General features: G+C 41.2%; 2 protein-coding genes across 5 annotated transcripts; both read right to left on the reverse strand.

Moving 5' to 3' along the window:
* Window positions 1–2645: 2645 nt before the first annotated feature.
* On the reverse strand, window positions 2646–14522 carry LOC115056767 (transmembrane and coiled-coil domain protein 3-like). The gene is made up of 4 exons (XM_029523472.1): window positions 14294–14522; window positions 5343–6316; window positions 5000–5135; window positions 2646–4684 (listed from the first exon to the last, which is right to left on the reverse strand). The coding sequence occupies exons 1-4, from the start codon at window positions 14360–14362 to the stop codon at window positions 4379–4381; spliced, it is 1485 nt and encodes a 494-aa protein (XP_029379332.1). The 5' UTR covers window positions 14363–14522; the 3' UTR covers window positions 2646–4378.
* A 2374-nt stretch (window positions 14523–16896) lies between these two features.
* Window positions 16897–23721, reverse strand: nr2c1 (nuclear receptor subfamily 2, group C, member 1). Of its 4 annotated transcripts, none has more exons than XM_029522353.1 (14): window positions 23612–23721; window positions 21857–21997; window positions 21477–21710; window positions 21218–21296; window positions 20949–21128; window positions 20713–20863; window positions 19902–19998; window positions 19428–19612; window positions 18931–19084; window positions 18699–18820; window positions 18446–18588; window positions 18130–18267; window positions 17917–18022; window positions 16897–17770 (listed from the first exon to the last, which is right to left on the reverse strand). In XM_029522353.1, exons 2-14 carry the CDS (start codon window positions 21926–21928, stop codon window positions 17599–17601), a joined length of 1833 nt encoding a protein of 610 aa, XP_029378213.1. In that variant the 5' UTR covers window positions 21929–21997; window positions 23612–23721; the 3' UTR covers window positions 16897–17598. The 4 variants fall into 4 exon arrangements, with proteins under 4 accessions (XP_029378213.1, XP_029378215.1, XP_029378214.1 ...); XM_029522355.1 differs by having other exon boundaries at window positions 21857–21991; window positions 23612–23703; XM_029522354.1 differs by lacking the exon at window positions 23612–23721 and adding an exon at window positions 23426–23574 and having other exon boundaries at window positions 21857–21991.
* Between the last annotated feature and the right edge of the window lie 559 nt (window positions 23722–24280).

Below are 24280 nucleotides of genomic sequence, written 5' to 3' on the forward strand. Positions count from 1 at the left end.
ACACATTTTTTGTTCCAGGGCCACACAGTGAGATAGCTCATCGCTGGGTAACCGAAAAGAGCTGTACACAGGTGCATTGAAAATAAGAATTTAATAACAGCCGATTAGATTAATCATCACAAAAGGACCACAAAAGGTAAACACAATCATCATGCCATAACACATGCCACGCAGACCTTAAGTACGTAGTAATATCATAGCTGGTATTAAATTTGTGCTGAAATTTGATCCACTGATTAGAGTGGTGAACTGCTCATCCATTGGCACTGGTGGAATACTCCAAACCCCACTACAACTGTTTAGCTGACATCGTTTTCCTGTGGATGCACCGGGCACATCAATAGGCTGCATAATCACTCTCCAGTGACAGCGTATTATTGTCAGTGTCAGCTAGCCATGTAATGCAACCACAGAGCTATGAAAGACAATGATTCACCCAACAATCCACTTTACACCACTGGGCTGCCAGGCTTTAACTCCAAGCATCACAGTGGCGCTCCATGGTTGCTTAGCAACTCAAGGAAATTGGAGGTGCCTTTGAAATAGGGCATTTTAACAGGTGATTTATATGGAGACCTTCATGATAAATGTCTTTCTGAATCAGAAATTTTCTACAACCTATTTCTACCTCTTCGTCATTGGAAATTCTAATTCTGGACCCAGATGCTGCAGCGTCACAGAGACACAGGGTGCAGGGTGCCTGCTGAAGTATGACCCTGTTGATGGGTTTTATGTTATAGTGCAAACGCAGAGGAAGGGAACATGGCCTATTTCCATGACACCATAAACAGGAAATGGGAAGGGCCCAGTGCTGCCACTGCAGTCTAAATCGGCCTGGAAGTTGCCAGAGGTCAGAACTTTCCCATGTCAGTTCATGCACCTAGAGTGACTGGCAAACACTATGAACACACACACACACACACTTTCTAACAACAATAATTCACAAGAAAAAACTAAACAGAAATGCTTAAAGAGAATTCTATCCACACACTTCCCACCCTTTCCTTCATGAAAGCGAAAAAGCATCCCTCCCCCTCAGTAGACGAGAGCAAATCTGACGATGTGACCGTTTTTTGTTTTTTTTTGGTGGCCTCCTCCATGCAGGTACCATCCCCGCCGATCACCATGCCAATTTCTGTGAGGAGGGGGCTTAGCTACGGGCCCAAAGAGACTTGATGAGGACCTGGGTTAATTAGCAGCTCATTATGGAACCTAGTGAATAGCCCAACAAGCTCCGGGAGACAGCAATGGAAAACACACAGGATCAGAGCTCACATCAAAGGAGAACGCTCACTTTTTAGATCACATAATACAGCGGAGAGAGAAAATATCGCTCTCCAGTCACACCTACAAATATAGCTCATAATCCCCATTTTTAAGCCAGTGTGGGTGTTTGTGTGCATGTGTGCGTGGCTGCACGCATGTGTGTATTATTCAGATCACTGTATCAAACCAATCTGAGTCCCCCCCCCCCCTCCGGCCTAAGTTGCTCCACAGATAACAAGGGCAGTTCTCCCACACATATGCACAAACACATATATATGCGCACAAGTCACACAAAGACTCCAATCGTAAAACGTAACTACCACAAAGTACAGTAACACTATACAAGAGGCAGAGGTGCCAAACTAAGCCAACTGTCCTCATCATCCCCATTACTGCTCCAGTATCTCATCGTGCACCTCTTCTTGGCACACAGGTGGACACAAGTCACACAATCTAAACCATTCTAAGCAATGCATATCGCAGGACCAGGTGACCCATATTGCAATGTGGCTGAGTTTAACCATGCATGAGTTTCATTTTGTGCCTATTAGTGTGTCCTTGCATTTGCACCTACTGCTCTGTGACAGTGATGCACAGCACTAATGTTGGTACAGTTGCATAGAGGGATACCAATGATATGTTATTTGACACATATTGTAGCCACATGATGTATCATTATTTGTTATTGCGGCTGTTAGGATAGTTGGAACTGCACTAGCTCATCAAAGAGAAATTTGATCAATCTCTCTGACCATTAGCACTGTGGAAGCCACATCAGTCACAGTAACAGACGAGCATCAGTCCAACGTGTGACCTAGATTTGGCAGTTAAGGTAATTCCCAGAAATATGCTGCAGGGAAAGACGTTCACTTGAGAGATGGTAGAAATTAAAAGAAAACTTCTAGGTTCAATTTTCATTTGTTAGGACAGCAGAAGGTGCTACTCTTCCAGCTTGTGAAATTGCTGCATCAGGACACATTTGTCTGTTTTCTGTGATGTTGTGTGTAATGTCTGTGTGCTGCGGTGGCATACATTTTGACAGGATGAAAATGAATATTTTACACATAAACCTCCACAAAATTTATTTGGTGCCATGGAGTCATCCCAATCTCTATCATCTCAGCAATGCAGCACCTGCGCCCCCTAGTGGTGGGAAAGGAGAGAGATTTTAGTATAACGAAAACTGAAATATTTGTAGTGTTGTGTTTAAATTTATAATTTATCATAAAAGCTTTTTTTTTTCTCTTCTGGCACTTCTGCTACCAACAAATTTCAGTCAACTGACTAATTTCAATTACAGTTTTACAGCAGCACATGATGAACTAATACTAACGTATGAGGAAAATCCAAACCCAAAAATAATGTCACTTTGATTAAAAAGGTTTGTTTTAATTAACAGAAAATGTCAGACAAAGGCACGTAAATGCATGAAAATAGAAGTGATTGGTCACATAGTGCATTGGAGATGAAAAGAGAATGTAAACTAGATCTGTAGCTCCACGGGTACACACACACACACACACACACACACACACACACACGCACACGCTACAGTCAGTAGAACAACAGAGATGATGACAAACTTCAACAAGATCCTCGCAGGCAGAGTTTGTTAGACAAACATGAAATAACACATTAGTCAGTCCATAAAATAGGCTCATAGCTCATCACTTAGGCTTTTGACGTGCTCCTCGCTATCATTGGAGTACTGAAGGCAAAAAAAAAAAATGGAATTGAAGGAATTGCATTTTTCCTCAAGAAAAGGCCTTTTATCACAGTATAACCCATTGACTCTCAATAACATTATTATAGTAAAAGACAAAGATCGAAATGGCCAAATCCCACAAGACTTGTAATACAGAGAGCCAACTGTCTCACTCAGTTTTGTGTTATTTGGGTATCTGCGCATGTGTGGCTGCACTGGTGACCTGGCATGTGTTTATGTTACCAGACTACCAGCACAGTAATGCAGTTGGATTGATTTTTGGCCCTTGAGAGAGGAGACAGATGGTCTTATGAGAGTCTAGCAGTGGCTTCAGTGGTTATGGATCTCTCCTGCAAGCATCCCATCCACCACCCTGTCATGCTGATGTCATTCGATTGCTCCCGAAAGAATAGTTTTAAAAACGATTCTCTTGAAAATCAAATATATTGCACTTAAAACATAATTAACAGAGCAGAGAGCACCTTTAAGAGATGACTGACCACACAGGGCAGACGAGGCAAAACGAAATAAAGAAACTACACATAAAAAAATGGGAGGCCCATTTCCTCTGTGCTTAATTCCACATTAAAACCAATAGGTCAAAATTGATATGTTCTTTATTTTTCAACTTGGATCAGATATTTTTTTATCACATTTGTATTCATAGCTTAGCACAAAGACTGGAAACAGTGGGAAACAGTTAGCCTGGCCTCATCTGAACATAACACCTGAACCTCACACAGTGAGTTTATTGTGGTTTGATATTTATGATGCAGGCATGAAAGTGGTGGCAATCTTCTCATCTAACTCTTGGCAAGAAAGCAAATAAGTTAATTTCCCAAAATGGCCAACTAGTCCTTCTTAGCATTTCACAGCTGTGGCCAACAAGACACTAAGTCAGTTTGTCTTGGTGCCTTCATGTGCATGCTTGTAATAGTTTGGAAAGATATTCAAGTTGGCCTGAAGTCATGTTAGAAAGAATAATAATTTCCCTCAATTTCACTAAATCTATGGAAATTTTTCTGGAAAGTGAGACAAACTGAGTCCCATGTTGCTGCATTATAGTGGGAATGCACTTTCTTCACCTTTCCTACACCTTGAATGGACTTTTTGTGTCTTGTGATTATTTCTTAGCACTACAGAAGTGGCTAAATTTACTGTTAATATAAATATTATTTTAAAAGTTAAATGAAATTATTAGTTACACACATTCAAGTTTTATAGAAGAAAGTGACTGGAATTTCATTTCAGTCTGAGTTAAAAACAAAACAAAAACAAATACTTTGACCTCTGTGAATGCAAGGAAATCGTGTCTTCTGACGATTGTACAACCAATCCTCTTAGACAGTCCTATCCTGACAACAGACAGCATCCATTAATGTTGTTCTCACTGCTTTATCTTCAGTGTCAGGCAAACACCAACAGCCTGTCTACAGTATGCTGTAAATGGTCCCAGTTCTTCCAGAATATGGTCAAAAAGCAAATCCCCAGCAAGGTGGCCACCACATGGTATCGGCTCTTCGTCAGTGGAGCGGCAAACTTTGCAGCGGTGGAGACACAAACCAAGATGACTGCGATGATGGCAAGCATGATGTTGATGCTCTTTCCCAACAAGACTCGGGCGTCATGGCTCTCGAGCTGGACCGTCTGCTGCTGCTGCTGTTGCTGAAGCTCTAGCTTGGACACTCGCGTCTGACACGACTCGAGGGCTTCCTGAAAAAAAAACAAGAGACAGACTCGGTGGGTCTGATTGTTTCCCAAATGGTTTAAGGGCATTTACATGACCTTTTAATACTCAATTATCCAAATTCCAAATTCCCTAAAAAGATTAAATGTTAACTGTGATGTGATGTGTCAGATAACATCATCAAAAAATCTTTTGTATTCACAAATATCATACAGGGATCCACCAGCACAGAGAGATTATACTCAGAGATCTACTGATCCACTGTCAGATTTGAATGGATTAATCTAAATGGCAGGCATACACAGTTTACACTCAGACTCAGTAGATTCATTATAATATACCTGTATGTCTCTGGCTCTTTCGTGTGCCTGGTAGGCCACTCTCTCCTCAATACTGGCCAGTTCTTGCTTCAGATCGGCCATCTCATGCTGGTGCAGCTCTGTCAGGTCATTCAGCTGGTCTTCCAAACGCTCATATCTGCCAATCAAAGCGACAAATGCAGAAATATTTAGTAGTAATTATCATTTTGGGGCATATTCTGAGGTGCGATGTTCACATGCTTGTGTAAAGTTTTTTTTTTTTTTTTGTCTTTTCTCCACCTGATAATATAAAAACTGATGGACATTACGTCACATTAGATTGTATTAGCTGTGTAAGGCCAATCAATTAGACATCATAACATACCTATATCTCTCTTCCTGGAGTGTTTGGCTGATGATGTCATACTCTGTCTTGAACTGAGTCTTCAGCTCCTCCAAATGCTCCTCCAACTGGCTCTGGGAATCTTTGATCTCCTTTACCTCTTCCAGGCTTAGAGCGAGCCTGCTCTGGCTGTCTCCCCCTGCTAGCTGCCCCTGCCCCTGCCCCTGCCCTGCTGACACCCCTCCCCCTGCTGGGTTCCCATTACTGTCTGCTGAAATGGAGGCACTCCCTGAGGAACACTCGTCATCACTGGGATACTTGGGCTTCCCCACCAAAGACGTGCTGCTACTCATCCCCTTTCCTGCACCGTCTGTGGGCAACGGAGAGGAGGCGTCCAGTGTAGTCTTAAGGTGTGCGATGTTGTCAGCGCTGCCAAACTTGTTCCTGATGAGGTTGGCGAAATCCCTGGGCTTGCTGAAGAAGAAAGGAGGCGAGAGAGACACACCTGGCCCAATGGTTTTGATTTTGTCCATGGTTGGGTGTCGGCCGCTGCCGGTCATGTCCTTCAGCAGCTCTCTGGGTGACTCCCTAGGTATGGTGCTGTGTTTGACAGCGGGCATGTGAGGGGAAGGGCTTTGCTGAATTTCATTGTCTTTCATCTTCCGATGGTACTGCTCCAGCTTCTTTTGCATCTGAGCAATGTTCTGAGCTGATTTTTGGTTCTTCTTCTCAAACACCTGCTTGATGCGCCCCAACTGCTGCTTGTCTGCACTGTTCACCAGCTTCAGATACTCGGCTACATTCTCATTTCGTGCCGCCTGTTCAATCTTCAGCTGTTCTGTGACTTTCAGTATCTTTTGCTGGAGGCTGTCCAAACAAGAGCGACTACGCTGGACCTCGTGGCCTGAAGCAGGTCCAAGAATTCCATCACTAAGGTCCCAATCAAGATTGTTCTCTGAAGAACCTCGCCGCATTGACCCAGTAAAACTCAAAAAACTGCCCTCAGCACTCTGATCCTACAAGGAAGAAAAACAAAGATTTTAATTATTGAGAATTTGTACCAGAGTGGGTCTACTCAGAAAAGTAATGTCCCTGACAAGTCTTGTCACTTGTCTGAGTTGTAGGAACAACAAATAATAACTCGACTTGTAGTTGATCAGTTGGAATCAGAAATGCTTATTGCTTTATGCTTATTATACCAAAATAAAGACTTTAAGACTTTTAGTACAAAGCTGAACTAATGAGTAGCTGTGAAATACCAGGGGGTTTACAACAAACTATTTGACAAACAATTTCAGATGAATGGTTTGGATAATTGGGTTGATTGGTTGAACTGATGGTGTTGCCATGCCCTGAAGACTCAGTTGTACATGTGTCTATAATGGTGTTGCTGCTCCTTCGTGTGTTTACACAGCAGCTGGTGACTCAAATGATGGAAACAGCTCTCATTAGAGCACGGTTGTAAAGCCACATAACCTTCCTTTAATACCCTGTCACACATCTTTGGATTTTTTTTCTTTTTAATATTTACTGACAATAACAATACAAAATGTACAATCAAGATAAAAAAATTTAAATGCCATAAAACACTAAGCAAGCAGAAATAAGTAATAATAATAATAATAATAATAATAATAATAATAATAATAATGTCCTTGAATTTCTGCATGCCCATGTAGTTGTTCTCCTGCACTATTATCCAACTGACACTACCATCTGGGTGTGTATGTAATGCTCTTATTTGGCACATCTGCTACGTTTTAGCAGCCAGAATCTAATCCTGCCTGTTTATAGTATAGCCCACAGATGATAAACTTCAGATAACTGCTATTAATGTGGATGAAGGAAGTGGAGCATGTACAGCTAGGTCAGTGTTAATGTCACACAATGCCATGAGGTTCAGGAGGTCCCTTTTCCAGACAACGTCCTCTACCTTTAATTCAAACTACCATCTGACAGAGGCTCAACTTTTCACTCAGTTTGATGTGTCAACATTTCACTGTTGAGCACAGAATTCTAAGTTCTTGCAAATTCAAGGAAGTGAAAGAGACTAAAAGTGTATCAAGCAAGTTTAACCATCACAGGAAACGCTGAGACGTTCTTTTAAGGGAAACAAAAGAAAACTGTGAATCAACACCAGAGTAATGGTAGCAGATGTATGCTCATAATGTCTAATGCACAGTGCTGAGCAACCAGCACTATGGGCTGTACAAAGTTGAGCTAATCCTGAACAAATGTAACACTGCCAGTCACAAGCAAACAAACAGATCACAGTAACTTAAGCAGACTTAACGCTCAATCCTGATTAGCATTTCCAGATCACCATGTAATAGTTTAATATTGCCGGGCCATGCAATGGACTAATGCATAAAGTTGAAGGCATAATGATACTACTCAACACTGTCGCCAGTTGGACCTCAAGAGAGGGTTTACTACTAATAGGGATATTATACAGTAAGACGCAAACTGGTGCACACACTGTAACATATTGCTGATACTCACAGTAAAACAAAAGCACATACAGCATTTATTTGGCTTTAACCTATCCGGTTAAACATGTACCTCCCCATGTACTTGCCCGGGTCCTATGACCTCATACTACTTCAACTAGTCAGACTTGTTTGTGAAGTCAATACAGGAAGCAGCTGGAACTTGGTGGATTATCGCTAACTATTACTAGACTGTGGTTTCACCTTGATGTGACACAATGAAACAGCTTTGTGGTTGTTTTTGACTGGGCTAGCAGCACAGATCTAAGAATGATCATGTCAGTCTGTCAGGAAGACCTCCATACTTGTCAGAACTGAAAAAGTGACACAAAATCTACAGCATGAATTGAGAAGATAAATCTTAACAATTCAAGCAATAATATGAATATTCCTGTAGCGCCACCATGACACGTTCTTTGTTTTGAGCAAAAGGTCCAGAGAATAAATACTACTGGTGACACCTTATTCCTTTTAACACCATCATCAGGTCAAAAAATAGGCTCATACATAGAGCAACTCAAAAACAAATGACATAGTTTGTGCTAATTAGCAAATGCGGACACCCTGACTTGCTGATTTAAGATGGTACAGATGGTTGTAATGCTATCAACATGTTCACAAGGTCAATGAGAGCATGTTGCCAAGCTACCAATGGCATTTAGTTCAAAATCCCGCTGTTCTATTTGATCCTATATAGTTACACTGTATGTGCAGGACACATATATTTATTAATGTGTAGATTGTACAGAGAATGCAATGCTGATTTCTACAAGCATGCACGGCGTATTTCAGCCTTTGTCCTTGTCCCATTCTCTCCACCCCTCTCTGCTGTCTGTCACTGTCTGAACACAAGACTCTTTCTCTGCAGAGAAAAAAGCCAACTTTGTCATGTCCTACCTCTGCTCTGTCCAGGATTCAGATGAGCGAGCTACTGCATATGGATTCACTGGCCTGACGTAGCCTATAGCCTGAGGAGCCTTGTACCCAATTGCAATCCTTCTCTTCATGGAGTCCATGCAATATATCTTGTCAAAATAATCAGACGCCACTTATAATCTGCCTCTTTTTCAAAGCCATTTGTCATACAATACAAAGAGAAGCCTAATATCCTCCTGCAAGAGGATGTGTAGCACAGGCTGGTGTGTAAGTTGCTCATATTACCCTCTTTTTAGTTTTTAAACGAGAAATACAAAGAACTGCCTGTTTGACCGGACAGCTTGCACTCCATGCTATTTCTGCAGTACTGCAACAAAGCTAACTCCTCAGGCAATCTCCCACCACTGGCTTTTACTTTCAAATGTTCAGTATTCTGCTCTGTAGCATTAGGGGCCAAAGAAGGGTTCAAGTTTATTGTTTCAAGGTGCTGTGATACCACTGATATGGGAGGAGTGTAAAATACAAACAGTGACCTAGCAACCATTGACAAATTACTGCTGAGCCCACAGCTAAAGCAGACCATAACAAGGCTTGGAGGTGTTTGGAAAGATTATCGAAGACATCTTCCATATCCACCTGGAGCAGCAACTGTCAAGCCAAAATTATATTACACAGCTGGAATGAAAGGCGTACACTTCACAAGATGGCTTTTGGCAGGATGGGGCCTGATTCTTGAGAGCAGCTCAAATAACCTGGATAACACAATCCAGATGTCTTACACAGTCCAGAGTTCAGAAATAAGTTTGACATAAGACCATTTCTTGATAATAGATGGTATAAAAATGTTCCATTTGAGTTTAATAAGCCCATTTCCACCACTGCTGCTGCTGCTGGGGATTTCTACCCATGCTGACCAGTGACTGGAGGAATCTGAGGATCTCACTGGATGAGTGGGTCTGCTAAAGGAATTAACCTCCTGCTGATGAAAATGTCCTCCCAAATCTGCTGAGGAACTGCCCTACTTTTCACTCCATTCCTTCCAAACACTTATACAGGCGTTCTCCGGGAGTTTTTGAGGTAGGAGGGTGAAACAGGGAAAAGACTGTGGTCTCTGGGGATGCCTGCAGTTGACAGAGGGGGTGAAAGCCCAGGAACTGGGGGGGGAAGGCTGCTGCAACACAGCAGATGGCAGCGGCTATCTCAGACAGTTACCTACGGTCTTAAACTGAAAAGTCACAAATTGAAAAAACTGTTTTATTTTGATGGCACTGTAATTTCATGCGGCCCCAGGTAATCTGTCAACCTGATCTTGGTCAACACAACTAGATCCAACCTCAGTGGCTAAACCCGTTTGAGCTGTTAGTCATTTTATCCACAAAAATCTTTCACAGTCAACCCGAGCATACCTTGTCTTTTAAATCATCTCATTTGAAACTACTCAGACTATTGTCTTGAAATTAGCAAGCCAGGCACACGCCCACTTTGCTGTGACTCACCCGGTGGTATCGGTGTTAGTAGAGCAGTGAAGGCGACGGACAGTGGGAAACAAAGCAGAGGGAGAGCAACTGAAACAAAAACAGATAAGAGCTAAAGGAGACAAAGAGAGGGTGGCCTTAAACGCAGCTAAGCAGCACACATCACCCCAATAATCATCATCATCTTCTCAGCCTATTGGATGTAGGGGAGACCTCAGTGCCTCTGGGGTGACTCCTTTACATCTGAGCCCTGTATGAGCCCCCTGTCCCCCACACTGCCCTACATAGCACACACCATATGTGCAGCACTATGACCCATTTAATATGCTGTGACCTCGCTACACAGCAAATCATAAGGATCCTGCTGCATTAGCCTCAATCTTCACCCAGCAAGTGAGAACCCTGTTGTTCTGCTTGAGAATCTGCCCCAAGCCTTTGCTGCTTTTTGGGGAGAGTCAATAGAAACTGCAGATGCTAGATGCTGCTTATCTTGCACTGCAGACTTCCCTCCCTCCCTCTAATCAATGATCTACATCGGAACTTAGGTTTTCATGAAAAAAAGAGATGGCAAACATTCTCACTGCCACGACAGGAGAAACGAGTTAAGAAGTAATTCAATATGTAAGTGAACTGGACTCTGACAAACACTGATTGTTTGGATCTGGGTGGGTATGAAGTGGGTGCAAACATAATGAACTGCAGCACAGCAATAAATACTGGGAAAGATTAGTAGAACATACAGAAACATGAGCCTGCTTCTTGCTAAACTTGCTGTCCCTCTGAGTTGTGGGGTGAGGGTGGGGCTAAGGGTAGTGGTGAGGGCAGATGGTGGTAATGAGGCATTAGTACAACCACAGACATGACATGGTGGACAAACAGGAAGGCACTGTCCATAATACAAGGAAGTAAAGCAATCACAGCTGGTATCTGATGAATATGTTATCTCATGCAGGCAAACATTCAAGCATAGGTGTTTAAAAAAAAAAAAAAAAAAAAGAAAGATGTGTGGGTCAAAGGATGGCACTTGTTTGTCCTGTCCCGCACCCTAAATAAACACAAACACAAACACAAACACGCACACAGCAATGAAGCTGGCACACTCAGTGAGATGGAAAAAAACTGTCCCTTCAATAGAGAACAGAGCCACAGAGGGGAAGAAGCCCGCAGTACTTATTGGTATTCTCTCCAGCTGATCCTCATGGATACAGACACTCTCCCACTCAGGCTCACATGGGGAAACAGGAAGAAAACCAGAGACAGAGAGAGTGAGAGCAACAGGGAGCACATCTTTGATTGTTCTCAGAAAGCTGGCCCAAAATCTCCCCCTCCTCTTTTCATCTGGATGTCACAGCTGTCTCTGTGCTCACGCTTAGATTGCTTTCTTTGGAGGCTAAACAGTATGTCTCATCAAAAAAAAAAGGAAGGAAATACTAGCACCAGAGTGTTTTAGTGTTAGGTTTTCTGAATGACTAATCCCCAGGAGGAATGGAATGAATTGCTTAAGATGTATTCACTATTCACTATCTCATAGACAAGATGGTCCGGTACTAAATCAATAGCCTATTAACACTCCCAGCATCTGCTTGCCCCCATGGACTGCAGGAATATTGAACTGGATTCAATTAAGATAAATATGCAGCTATACACAATGTACTGATTCCAAATGAGGGAGTGAATGGAGCCGATGGCAAAGCAGGGAAGGTGAAGGTGAAGACTTCAGCTTTTCATAGCAATAGAAATACATTAAACCTGGAGAATAAAAATTGTTTTGTTTTGTTTCTGTTAAACAGTCAATTTTTTTTATATAGGACAAAATAATAAAAAAGCTACTTCAAGGCTCCTTACGTAAAGAGCAATCATAGACTAAACTCTTTATAGATTCACAAGATACATAACGTAGGAGGTTTTCAGTTGCATGACAGCTGGTATGTTTTAGGTGAAAGTGCAACAATCATATGTAAAGCAGAGGGTTGACGTAAGGACAGATGTGACACTGACACTGGCACGCAAAGCTCTACAGAGATGCCATCCAGTGAGGGTTAAAGACATTTTCTGGAAACGAGTCACTCAAACAGAATTGTTACGTCATCCTTGGCCTCTAACCCACTATATCTGCAGCACAATGGCTTTTTGAGAAACAAAACTGGAATGTCATTTGTGGCCAACAAAAGAAGGAAAACCATGATAACAGTCAAGCAGCAATAAACCAGCCAAAGAGACAGATGTGTTATTTCAATATATGTGCAGTAAGTTTTATAGTGTATCCAGAAAGAATCCACACCCTCTTGACTTTTTTTTCTTGACCCATTTTTTTTTTATTTTGTATACTGAAATTTCTAATAACTAAGAGTAATCAGCTTTGTTGTCTGTGAACCGAACTCACTTGATAGTTTAGAAATGTGCACGTTTGTGCATATAAAAAGCTCCTAGGATTCACCGTGCATAACAGGACAAACAACCAAACCATGGCATCAAAGTAAACTCTGCGGGGAAATGAAGCTATTTCTGAAACTGAGTAACAGAGCAAGAGGGGTTTTAGCCTGTAAAGTGGACAAAACCTTACTTCCTGATGCTACGATACTACACTTCTCTGATTGTTTACATGTGAAGTATTCTTTTAAGTTCTTCTCCAGGAAAAAGTTATTGATTTCATCTAATTCTAGATTTTGATTTAACAGTGACTATTACAGTTGAAGTATCTCCTGACGCTCAAAAGGCAGCAGAGGACTTTTCAGAGACCACAGATGACCAGACAGAGCTCTATTTAGCAAGGTATGATTCTATTTATGGGAGCAAAAAAAAACAAAAACAAAACATCATCTCTGTTTTTGAAGAATCGGGGTGACTGAGTGACAGGCCCGGCAGCTAATACATACACACGTGAGAGAATTCACATGCTGTATACTTGACTACTTGATTTTCTGGCTGCACAGGATTCACAGTAAACTGAGTGTGTCTCCTCTGTGTCACTGTGACTGGTTCAAACACACACTTACGGTTCATCAGTCGCAGGCTTTAGGGCTTTTCAACATACAATCACACAATACCCAAAACCTGTTAGTGCTACATGCCCACTCTCTCTCATATACATGTACTCTCACATATTTTGGGAAAATATAGAGTCAATACTACTTCTGAATGTGAAAGTTAAATGAAATAACAGATTTTTTTTTTGGTTGTTGTTTGGTTTGCATTTGTCCTCATAGTTTAACAGCACCAGGCGTGTCAACTTTTTATGAGATTGATCCACTTTCAGTCTTGCAGCTGAATATTGTATTCTTTCAGTGCCTGTGTGACCATCACCAGCCCTCCCTGAAAGTTTGTTGTTTGTTGATCTTTATTGCTGCACCATGGTGAATATGAGGGGGGCAAAGGACAGAAAACATATTTTATTGAAGAGCCTTAAATAATGTCTAATCTGAGAGATTTTATATTAGGCATTAGACACCCACCAACCCATATCATACGGTGAGGTTAAAGAATATGGGCCATTGGGTGAAACAGCACAAACACAACATGGTATGCAAAAAAAATTGCTTAATATTTTCATTTTTTATGTGGATGATTACTTCAGTTGTTTTTGTAGTGGGGCATTTTTTTGGTATGACTGACTGAGGGCCACTACTCTGGACGCCAATTATGGTTGGTCAGAAATTACAAAAAAACATTTTTATTAAATTACAAATAATTAAAAATTGCAATCCAATACACCATCACCATAAATAATAATATTAAACATAGTTGAATCAGCAGAGAATGGGTCACTTCAGATCACTGAAGTGGATTTAAGTGTAGGCTACAGGGGGAATATTACTCATGTTCATTCAGTCTAATAATTACAGACTGAGGTCGGCACAGACATGCCACCGCCCTGCGAGCAAATATGTAAACAAACCTTTACCTCCCGTGTGTGTCACTGTCCTCAGAGTTTCCAGTGATACTCGAAGGCATCTTGCCTCACACAGACCTCTGAGGTCTCTGAGGTCTGGGCAGACCAGATGCATCAGCGGGTGACTGACGCTCTTTGTTGGGAGCAAAATGCGGCTGTGAGCCGGCGCAGCTGTCGGCTCAGACCTCAGTGCGTGTCTGTCCACAACCGGACCTGCAGCTGGTGACACGGCAGAGATCCACAGCACCCTCACACGATACTCACCGTCCGGCTGCTGAGGTATTTCTCCACTTCGGACAAACTTCGCACCGACACGTTGGCGCTGGGCATCATAGTGTGAGTTCAAGGTCCGACGCCTCGCCACTTCAGCGCCGGCTCGCTGCACTACAGAGGAGTCCTCTCCAGTCCATGCTGAGCTCCGTCTCACACACACACACACTTACATGCACACAACCAGACAGCGCCGGGAAACACACAACAGAGTGTCCGTCCACTGGAAAGTACAGAAACTCTCTGAGCATTAACTCCGCCCCTCGGGAGGGGAGGGGTTAACCCTCACAGCGCACGTGACACACACCGGCCTCGTTTAGCTGGAAGAGATCAATAACGTTTTGTGTAATAAACACATCAGCGCAGTGCAACACCACTGGTCAAAAGTATGATTCTACACAAACCTGCCTTTAAAAATGTGAACTTTAAAGTGTCTGAATGTGTTGAGTTTTTCACAGAGAGAACAGATGAACTATTCTGTTGAAACCACATCCAGACTGTCTCATTTACCATGCCAGGATCATCCTGATTAGGAATGGAGGAGAAAGTAAGTACTCAGATCCTGTGCTTTCATGTAGCCAGACTCATTTACAAGTAAAGGTTGTGAATCCAGTAAGAACACAGTTGATTGTTATCAGAAATACCGCATAATGGCAATTACTAATGTGTCGAGAGAATTTTGTGTGGCTGGTCTGGTTCTTTATGGAGCCAGCTGCTGCTTAGTGCATTGTTAAGTTGTGCATGACGGATTCACTTAAGTTTATTTGTTCTGCATCAAAACTCTGTTAACTCAGTTGTAAAAAGTGTAAAAAGTGTAACTGAGCTGTGGTGGAGCAGAAATATTAAATGGTACAAAACGGAAATACCCAAGTAAAGTAAAAGTAGGCTACTAAAAAGTTCACAACAGTTCTTGAGTAAAGCTATTTAGTGTCACCAAAGTTACCTATTTAATAATATAATTACATTTTGTAATGACGATAATGTTACTAAACTAATGTAATAACACATTTGTATTAATGCACAAGGAAATTAAAAGCAGAACATAAAAACACCTCCTTTGCATCAATGAAAAGAGAGCTCAGTCAATTCAACAAAAAAACTCCCTTATTAGATTTGATCGTGTAAAATTCAGTTTAGAACAGTACACATTCTGTCAAAATCATCTCCTGAATCTTTACCTGAAAGTCAGAAGCACTGCTCATTTCTGAAAAACAAAAAGTGACAAACAGCTGAAATGAGGAAGAAAAAACATGTAGCCAGGTTGAAAATAAAGCCAATGTAGTCAAACAGTTGTTGTGGTGTGTTGTTTGTTTTAGTCTGATGCTTTTTATTTCCTTTTTCCAAGTTATTTCAAAAGGTTACTTTTTTTCATAAAGCTTTGTCTTTCTGCTAAGTGAAATCCACCTATTCCCCTAAACTCTCTCAAGAGGCCATGGGAACAGCCCAACTGGCCCATTCACTCGCATTCATTCAGCTTGGAATGAGCTAATCCACCAGACATGAACACAAAAGCCCATGTTGCATCATAAATCCCTTAACCTTTACAGATGCAGACAATCGGTGTTTGTTCTTGCAATTGCAAACTCTTTGGGCAGTTTGCAAAGAGGTGACAAGCATATCCTCTTTTGTTTGCACAAAACATACAGTGAGTGAACCATACATCGACGTGCAGCAACCTCTATGGTTCAAAGAGGTCGAGTGAAGCCATGCAGTGACACGACAGGACAGTGACAATGGACTAAAAACAGCAGCAGACAATGGCATTCATCCAGTCATCAAGTTTTAATGCAGCCATCACTGCTTTTAATTAGCTGCACATGTTCACTGGGTAACTACAGCAAAAGAAAGGTCACACAGGTAGTGGCTTCTGTTTACCCATGTCCGCTGAGCACTACTGAAAAATTGATTGGCTAATAACACTTGCTGAAAGTTTAGTCCCACCATCAGGTCACTTGACACAAACAGAAGCAGATTTTGCATTATTAATTCTGTTCATGGAAATTTCAAACATGATTGTTTGGACTTGATGAGGTAGAAGGAAATGGATTGTCAAGACCACAGTGGTCACTACAAAATCAAACTAGTCTGCATTGGAGCCAGGTGGTACCAGTTCAATAACCTGGAGAATGTTTATCCCTTTTTACGGCTGTGAATGCTTCGTTTATGTCTGAGGGTCTGAAATTGTTACATGACTCAGAATGCATGTTTTTTTTTTTCTTTTGTAATTTCTCCTCGTTATTAACAATCCTCAGAGTGTTTTAATTAAAGGTTCCAGCTAAACACACTGCAAAACAACAAGCCAGGCAGATTATACTCACCCTTTTCCTCCAGTCTATTACAATGCAGACTATTGACTTTCCAATTTTTCTTAACATGACCATGGGTCCCGTTTTGTAGCACTCAGCTCCTGTGAAATCTATCATTAAAACAATACAGCACTTAGTCTGAAAAGCTTAAATAACCTGGGTGTCATAAGCACTAGATCAAACTCACATTCCGAAGATAAATACAGGGAATCAGCTCTGCCTATTCTTCCCAATACTGTTAATCAAACAAATGCTAAATTGTGCAAATAACAGAGGAACAAGATTGAAAGATGTCTTTATTGTCAAATGACTTGACAATCATTTTCTGTCCACATGAATTCATCCAAAAGATTGACTCTATGAATTACCAAGTGCCACCCATTCCTGGTGTATTCTATTTACAAATCTATATACACAACTTCAGATCCATGTGATGTCAAATAGTTGACAAGTGATGCTGCCTTATCCTTTGGATTGGGAAACAAATAAGAAATAAAGGTTTTAACCTTTTAGCAATAACAACATCTCACAAAATAATTCACATTATGACATTTTTTTTACTCATAATTAGAAAATAAAAAAAAAAGCATGGCCAGGTAAGAAAGCAGTGAAAAATGAACCAGATTCTGTCTAAGTACAAATAAGATCTGCTGAAAAGGAAAGGCTTGGAGGCAATGAAGCATAAAATACTCTGTACAATAAAAAAGCACAATCTACTATGCAGGTTTCAAGGGTTTTTTCCTCAATGGGCAGTTACTGCAGGGCTTACGTTCCACTGGAGTTGATTTAATGTCTCTTTGTGAACTGTGCTATACTGACTAGTTACTGGGAGGTCAGACATAGAAGCAAGGTAAGAGCGAAAACAAGTCATATAGGGTGTGGTCATAAATACAGTGTGTCATGACCACTCAGTGACCAGTCTGCAAAGCACCCTGGTTGGTTTGATGTTGAGTTTTCACAGTCCAATGTTGCTATTGAGAGCAACACAGTGTGTCAGACACCAGAGACTGCCTGGCTATTATAATCAGTGGACTCCATTTTGAGGATGTAAGGGATAATGCTGTCAATCTGCACGTTGCCGATGAGCCCAGCGAAAAAAAGCTCCTCTGTAACAGCTGCACTTATCAGCCTGAGGGCTGGAAGTCGTAGCAACAGCTTGGATAACCTGGGATCAATGAAGTTGAAACGAAACACAATTTAAACATATGGATCATAGGTATTGTCCCAGATCTTTCTTGTTCAATATAGAATAATTCTGTATTAGTATGTCACTGGTTGGCATTAAGTCATACAAAAACAAGCACAACTAACCGATATGAGTCTTCTGGGTATGTCCTGGTTACGTAGTCCTGCAGCTCCATGTAAGCCTTCTCCTGGAATCTCTCAATCTGTGGGGTGTTATCTATGCCTGGGTGGTCTGGTACAGAAATGAAACAGACACATGGACAGACATGAGACACAAGAGGTTCTGTACGGACACAAAATGCAATATTTGTTTTGTTAATTGGCCAGTTGTGGACACACCAGGACTAAAGAGAACGATGGCTTTGAGGTAGGCATATTCATAAGAGTCTGGGGCCAGCTTGGACATGCTATTACAGAACTCCTGCATTCTCCAGATATGCTCCATTACTATTTTTACTCGCTCTGGAGACAGCTTCTCTGTTGGACACATAAAGACGAAAAATCACAAATCTTGAGGATGCAACACAAACTCTCTCCAAAAATGAAAGGAACAGATTTGAAATTTCATACTTGTTCTGTCTTTAGCATCTCACAGAACACTGCAGTTGTGAAATTGGATTCAAGTGAATAACCTTTCAGGCAGGCAATAGCTTACCTTCCTGTAAGCTGGTCTGCAGATGGCTGATAATGGCACTTAAGATGGTACCAACATTCATAACATTAGAACACTGTGCCAGACCGAGGGCAAACAGTTCATTCCAGCAGGCTTTCATCAAGTTAATGTCATTGTCTTGACCACTGCAAAATAAAACAAGATTCATTTTAAACTTTTATGATTATATAATTTACATGTAATGACAATGATTTAAAAATGCATATTTATAAATCATCTTGTGACAAAGGCTTACCCAAGGGTTTGAAAGGCAGGTATGGAGCGTGCCCAATGCATAGAGAGAAAAAGTAAGCGGGAAGCTGACTCACAGATGTAGTTGACATTGAGGTACTCTGGCACAGGCAAAGGCATCATAAGCTGCAGGAACAGACAGTAGCAGTGGGGGCACACATGATTTCAGTGTTAACTCGAAAACTCTGCCTCATCTGTATTTCATCCTGAGGGTTAACATCAGTAGCTATGTTTACCTTGAAAGGGATATGGCTGTCAGAGAGTAAAAGTCCCTCAAGTTCCACCACAGGACCTGACTGATCTCCAGACATCAGCTGCATAGTGGCCTCCAAGGAGTCCCCTGCTGAGCCATCACCAGGGTGCAGCACTTTGGCCAAGGTGTCAAAAGCTCTAATAAAGCAAAACGTATGAAAACAAAATGTTCACAATTAAAAGATTCACCTTTTGATTTGCACACAGTAGCTCACAAAGAAATAAGAAATATATACTGCAGTCCACCCAAGACATATGTCGCTGGAATATTTTTGATTGATTGTGGCACAATCTAATTAAGTTCTTAAAAGCAAGAGTTAGAAACCACATGGCCCTCCAGGAAATTCAATTAAAGCTTTGTGACAAACAGCCCCTGGGTTTCGCTCTAGTGCTCCTCCAGATCTTCACTCACTGTACAAACCCTTTCAGAAAGCACTGGTCAATATCAAAGCCCCCTGATTCAATGTGATTTCTCTCTCACCGAGTAATATCACTTGCAGTTTGCTCATCTCCTTGGAAGTCTGTCATTGAGCTGTCGCCATTACTAAGCGTTTCAACTCCCATGAGATCGTTGCCGGCATCACTTGCCTCCCTGGACTTGTTGAGGTGGGCAAGTGAAGTCACTACATTTGCCAGTGTACCAAGGTCACCTTGAGATGGGTCATCCTGTTGAGGACAGTGTAATTATCAAACCTGTTTCAAAAATGCAAAAAAGGTTTGACAGCATTCACTACTTTCAAGCTTCCAGAAACAAGAAGAGCAAAACTGGTACACAAAAGGAGAAGTTGAAACAAATTCACAAATGATGCATGTTTTTTTTTTTCCATTTAAGTCAGTTTGATAAAACAAAAAAAAAAAAATACAACAATATTCCCTGTGGCTTTCATATCTAAAGGGTAAGATAAAATATCAGCTCTTACTTGAAAGTAATATAACATGATTGTATCACTGTTACCTTGTCGGGGGATGCTGGGATCAAGATGGTATTTTCCAGCTTGGAGAAGGGTTGTTGGATGTTGAGCAACATGCTTGACTCAAGTAAACTCGTAGACCTGTGGTGAGAGATTCAACATCTCATATGTAACACTGTTTTACATAACAAATACTGTTTCAGTTTGTAGTGATATTTAAACAGTTCAAGTCAAACCCAACTGACTTTTGAATTAATTATGATTTAATTACAGATTTAAGGTATCTTAATCTTCATTATGCACTTGTTCCATGGTTTAGCTTCAAAGAGCGCTGAGATATTGTACTATGTAAACTGCAGTTTCACCTTTTGACGAGTAGGCTATACATTAAAGGACCCTGCAGTGGTATAATTTTCACTTAATGTTCAAAACAACTGGGGTTCAGGTTTCACGTTGAGTAACTACACTCTTACCACTATATTACTTACGCATGCATCATGCGATTTAATTTGATGCAATCCCATGTCCTGCCAAAATCCAAATGTTTTTAGACTTATAATGGTCAGTTAATAACACTGCAGCAGAGAAGGTGCTGATGCAGCTCTATGGTAAATTTGAGGCTACACTTACGGCTGATTTCATTTGACTGCATCATATTAAGAGGCACTTCTAATTTTCTTTACCCCATCGTACATGTAAAGGGGAAAGACTGAACACAAGGGACAATTTTCAATATGAAGCTGTCCAACACATTATTAGTGTTATTAGAAAGTTATCAGCAATATTTATGTTGATTGCATTGTATTAGCCTGCAGATAAAATGATCAGTGTCTTATATTAAGAAAATTTATGTACCTAGCAGTTTCCTTGTCAGATACAAAAGTGGGTGTGGCAGCTAGGGGGCTACAGAGGTTCTTGCGGATGTAGATTTTCTCAGTGGAAGCAGCACAGTTGACAGATTTCTCTCTGGTGGTCACTTCCACAGGCTTCCTCTCACACTGTACAGCTGAAACACAGACATCAGATCTTATTTATGAGCCCTCAATAATCTATCCAGAACTGTATACTATATGGATAGAACAGTTTCTTACAATCTTGTTTCATGCCCAGAGCTATGCAGCGCTGCAGTCGACAGTATTGGCATCGATTTCTGTGAAGCTTGTTGATGGCACACTCTCCAGAGCCTCTGCAAGTGTACACTAAGTTCTTCCTAATGCTGCGTTTAAAGAAGCCTTTACAACCTTCACAGCTAACTGCTCCATAATGACGGCCTGAGAAAGGAAAGAAAGGGTGCTGATGAATGCATTCTCTTTTGTTACTGAAAAAAAAAATTATGTTCAAGAAAATTGAACTTTCCTACCTGAAGCTTTATCTCCACAAACCACGCAGTACTCCACAACTGGTTTCACAATGGATTGGTCTGAGCCTTCAGTCACAAACTGAAAAACACCCCATGACAAAGGAAATATTCAGAACAGAAAACATTGAGTGTTTTTTAGTGATTAAGTTAAGACTGATTAAACAGTTTCATGCATCTGTCGTATAAAGCTTTATAAAGCTTTCAGTGACTTGTTAAACAAATCTAACTGAAAGAAGTCACTGACATCCACTGGAAATACCTGAATCTGCTGCCCTGCTAGTTCAGGGGAGGCAAACAACAGCTGGTTAACTCCAGAGCCGTCTGGAGTAGTAAGGATGACCTTGTTGGGCGAACCCTCCTGCTTGGCCAGGATCACCTTCCCACCAGGGGAATAGTCTGCATTTGCTAGAATAAACTGCTGCTTTCCAGGGGAAGGTGGCTCAAGGGCTGTGACAATTTGTATCTTCTGACCAGTCTGCTGATCTGTTACAATCTATTTAGAAAAAAATCTAAATGTGAGCGAGTGATGACTATAGATGCATAAACATTGAATTGGGCAAAGCTAAATTAGGTGTATATTGTGCACATACATGCATTGAAACACATTTAACACAATCAGCGAGTGGGCTCTCACATCACCTGGATTCTGTGTCCTAAAGCCATGTTGTTATCTGCTGATACAAGCTGAATTCTTTGAGTCTGTCCATCCATTCTGATTCTGCACACAGCGTCTTCCACTGCTCTTTACATCAGTGCCCCATGAAGCATACACACCTGATACTTGTGAAAACATATGTTTTAGTGTACGTCCCACAAAAGCAAATCTTGGTTCTGGTCATGAAAAAGCTATGTGGGTATGAGGGGCTTATTCTGTCACGATCTTACTGTCATCAGTGTAGTGATTCACCAACACTTCATGAGTGTGTAGTTCCTTTTTATTTTGCTGGCTATTTCCTTTAACTGGCAAGGCAATGTCACGCTCTTACTTGCAGCTATTTTAAGCTGATTTTTAAATATTATGGAGACGTCTAAGTATTTTAAGAAACCAGGGGGTATAAATATGTGATTGAGGTTCAATAACTGTCAGTACTCATGAAAAACTAAGAATAAGTAAGTAAGAATAAGTAATACTAAGAATAGTTTACTCGGGTTAAAGACTTTTCATGGGGATTTGTTGACAGTAAAACAGAAGAAATGTCACAATTTCATCTTTTATTCTTTATGTGAATTCCAGATTAAACTAAGTTCCCATTTTTTAAAACGTTTACATCAAGTGTCCATTGCATTTTTAATACCAATGTTTCCAATTAGAAAGCCTGTGGAGCAGTTAAGAGCCATAATGAAGGAGTGAATTGGTCTCACACATACCCAACTAATGTTGCAATTGCTCTTACTATTCTTCCTGTTTGTTCATTTTCCCCTTTCTTCACATTGAAGAAATTTCTGGCCAGAATTAAACCCACATTCCATAACGACATAAAGAACTACTAAAGTTTAAATTACCCTATAACGACCCAAAACAAACCAGTAGCTGAAGTATAAGCTACCATATTAATTATACGTTGTGAATTAAATTATATTAGATTGTGGCCTATGCTAACCAATCTAGCCGGCGCTAGCCCGAAACTGCTGAATTAGTGGCCCAGTTTAAAAATACACCTTAATATCACTGTACAGCGACTAAAAATGCGAGGAAAAGCTGAGGCTACATCGCAATTGAGCTCTTGACAGTTCGCTGTTTAAAATCGATACGGAAGATAAAGCTATTTCTTTTCCTGTGGGTGAAAGGTCAACATTGAAGGGTTAAAGCATGCTAGGGTTCAAGGCCCATGATGCCAATCCGCACAGTCAACGGGGGAACTGCGAGTTTTACAAATCGGCTAAATTCGCGTTATCATAGCATTACATTTCCACTTTCCTCGGCAATTTGGAAACGTAACTCAAGATTTACCATCGCAATGCGCCGCCGTCGCATTCATATTCAACTCAATAATGTAGCGGTTAACTTTGCGGAGACTTGTTAGCAACGCTAGCATACCGGCTAACATCAGCGAGCAATAACATCGTTAGCTTAGGCGGCTAAGCTCGTCTGCCTGTTAGCGTCGCTGTTGACAGAAAAGCCACCGAAAAGCCTCCTGCGGCTACAAGAAAACGTCTCCAAATGATGTACATATATAGTCTCATCCAAATACCTAAAGTAGCACATACTTGCCAAATTGAACGTGTAAGCGCTGGGGTTCGGACGACAACACTACCCGGCTAGTTTAGCTTCTGCTAGCTAATGGCAGCTTCCCCAACATAGACGGACTGAGCAGTCCCTCCCCTCCCTGGTCCAGACCACCACACTGTCACCGAGCGACCCCTCACGCGTCCACAGTAGTAAATATCTCTTACCTGCCGGGCATCCGCAGGGTCATGTAATGTATTACTTTAAATAAATTAATATTTTAAGTGTTTGCTGCTGTTGGTGGGAGGGTCAGAGTTCGTGACCTTTTCTCATCAATAAACTACATTTGCACATGCGCAGTAAGGGACCTGCCTCTCACGGCCCACGCCGGTTTATGGTGGTGTAAATCTGTCAAAAATCAAATTTATTCTCTCATTTAACTGAAGTGCTCTCGTATATCTGTCCAAGTCAAAAACCAGTGCCAGTGGGAAACGTGTTAATCGATGTTTGCTGTGCGCGCCGTAACAGAGCAGAGTCCGCGTCCTGGCACTGTCAGCTCGTCAGCATGCAGCTTCAGTGTTGTGCACATTTTACTGAGGAGTCATCAATTCACTCACAATAATTGATTTTATAGAGTAGAAGGGACGTCATTGAACAAATGTATAACATGTCACCTCCTCATGATAAGGTGCCATTTGCAAAGGTTATGTGTCATAATCAATGGATTTTATCATCGGTATTTTTAACAAATCAGTTATGAGCTTTTGTCACAACACAACACAACCCGATGGTGTTGATATCTTCTGGGCTCATTAAGCAAAGTGTCCAGTGGACTCTTTGATCACTCATCTTCTGGAAAAGGCCTGCAGAACATCCACACCAAAACCTACTTTAAC

This window comes from Echeneis naucrates, chromosome 16 (assembly GCF_900963305.1).
Source record: "Echeneis naucrates chromosome 16, fEcheNa1.1, whole genome shotgun sequence".
NCBI classification, from domain to species: Eukaryota; Metazoa; Chordata; class Actinopteri; order Carangiformes; family Echeneidae; genus Echeneis; species Echeneis naucrates.

Coding starts and splice junctions, on each gene's coding strand:
- nr2c1 (XM_029522353.1), bottom strand. CDS start 21,928: ATGGATGGACAGACTCAAAGAATTCAGCTTGTATCAGCAGATAACAAC. Junction 19,085..19,427: donor ACTGCAAGTGATATTACTCG/GTGAGAGAGAAA, acceptor TTGCTTTATTAG/AGCTTTTGACACCTTGGCCA. Junction 18,589..18,698: donor CCTGCCTTTCAAACCCTTGG/GTAAGCCTTTGT, acceptor TTTATTTTGCAG/TGGTCAAGACAATGACATTA.
- LOC115056767 (XM_029523472.1), bottom strand. CDS start 14,362: ATGATGCCCAGCGCCAACGTGTCGGTGCGAAGTTTGTCCGAAGTGGAG. Junction 5,136..5,342: donor CTCCAGGAAGAGAGATATAG/GTATGTTATGAT, acceptor TTTGATTGGCAG/ATATGAGCGTTTGGAAGACC. Junction 4,685..4,999: donor AAAGAGCCAGAGACATACAG/GTATATTATAAT, acceptor TTTTTTTTTCAG/GAAGCCCTCGAGTCGTGTCA.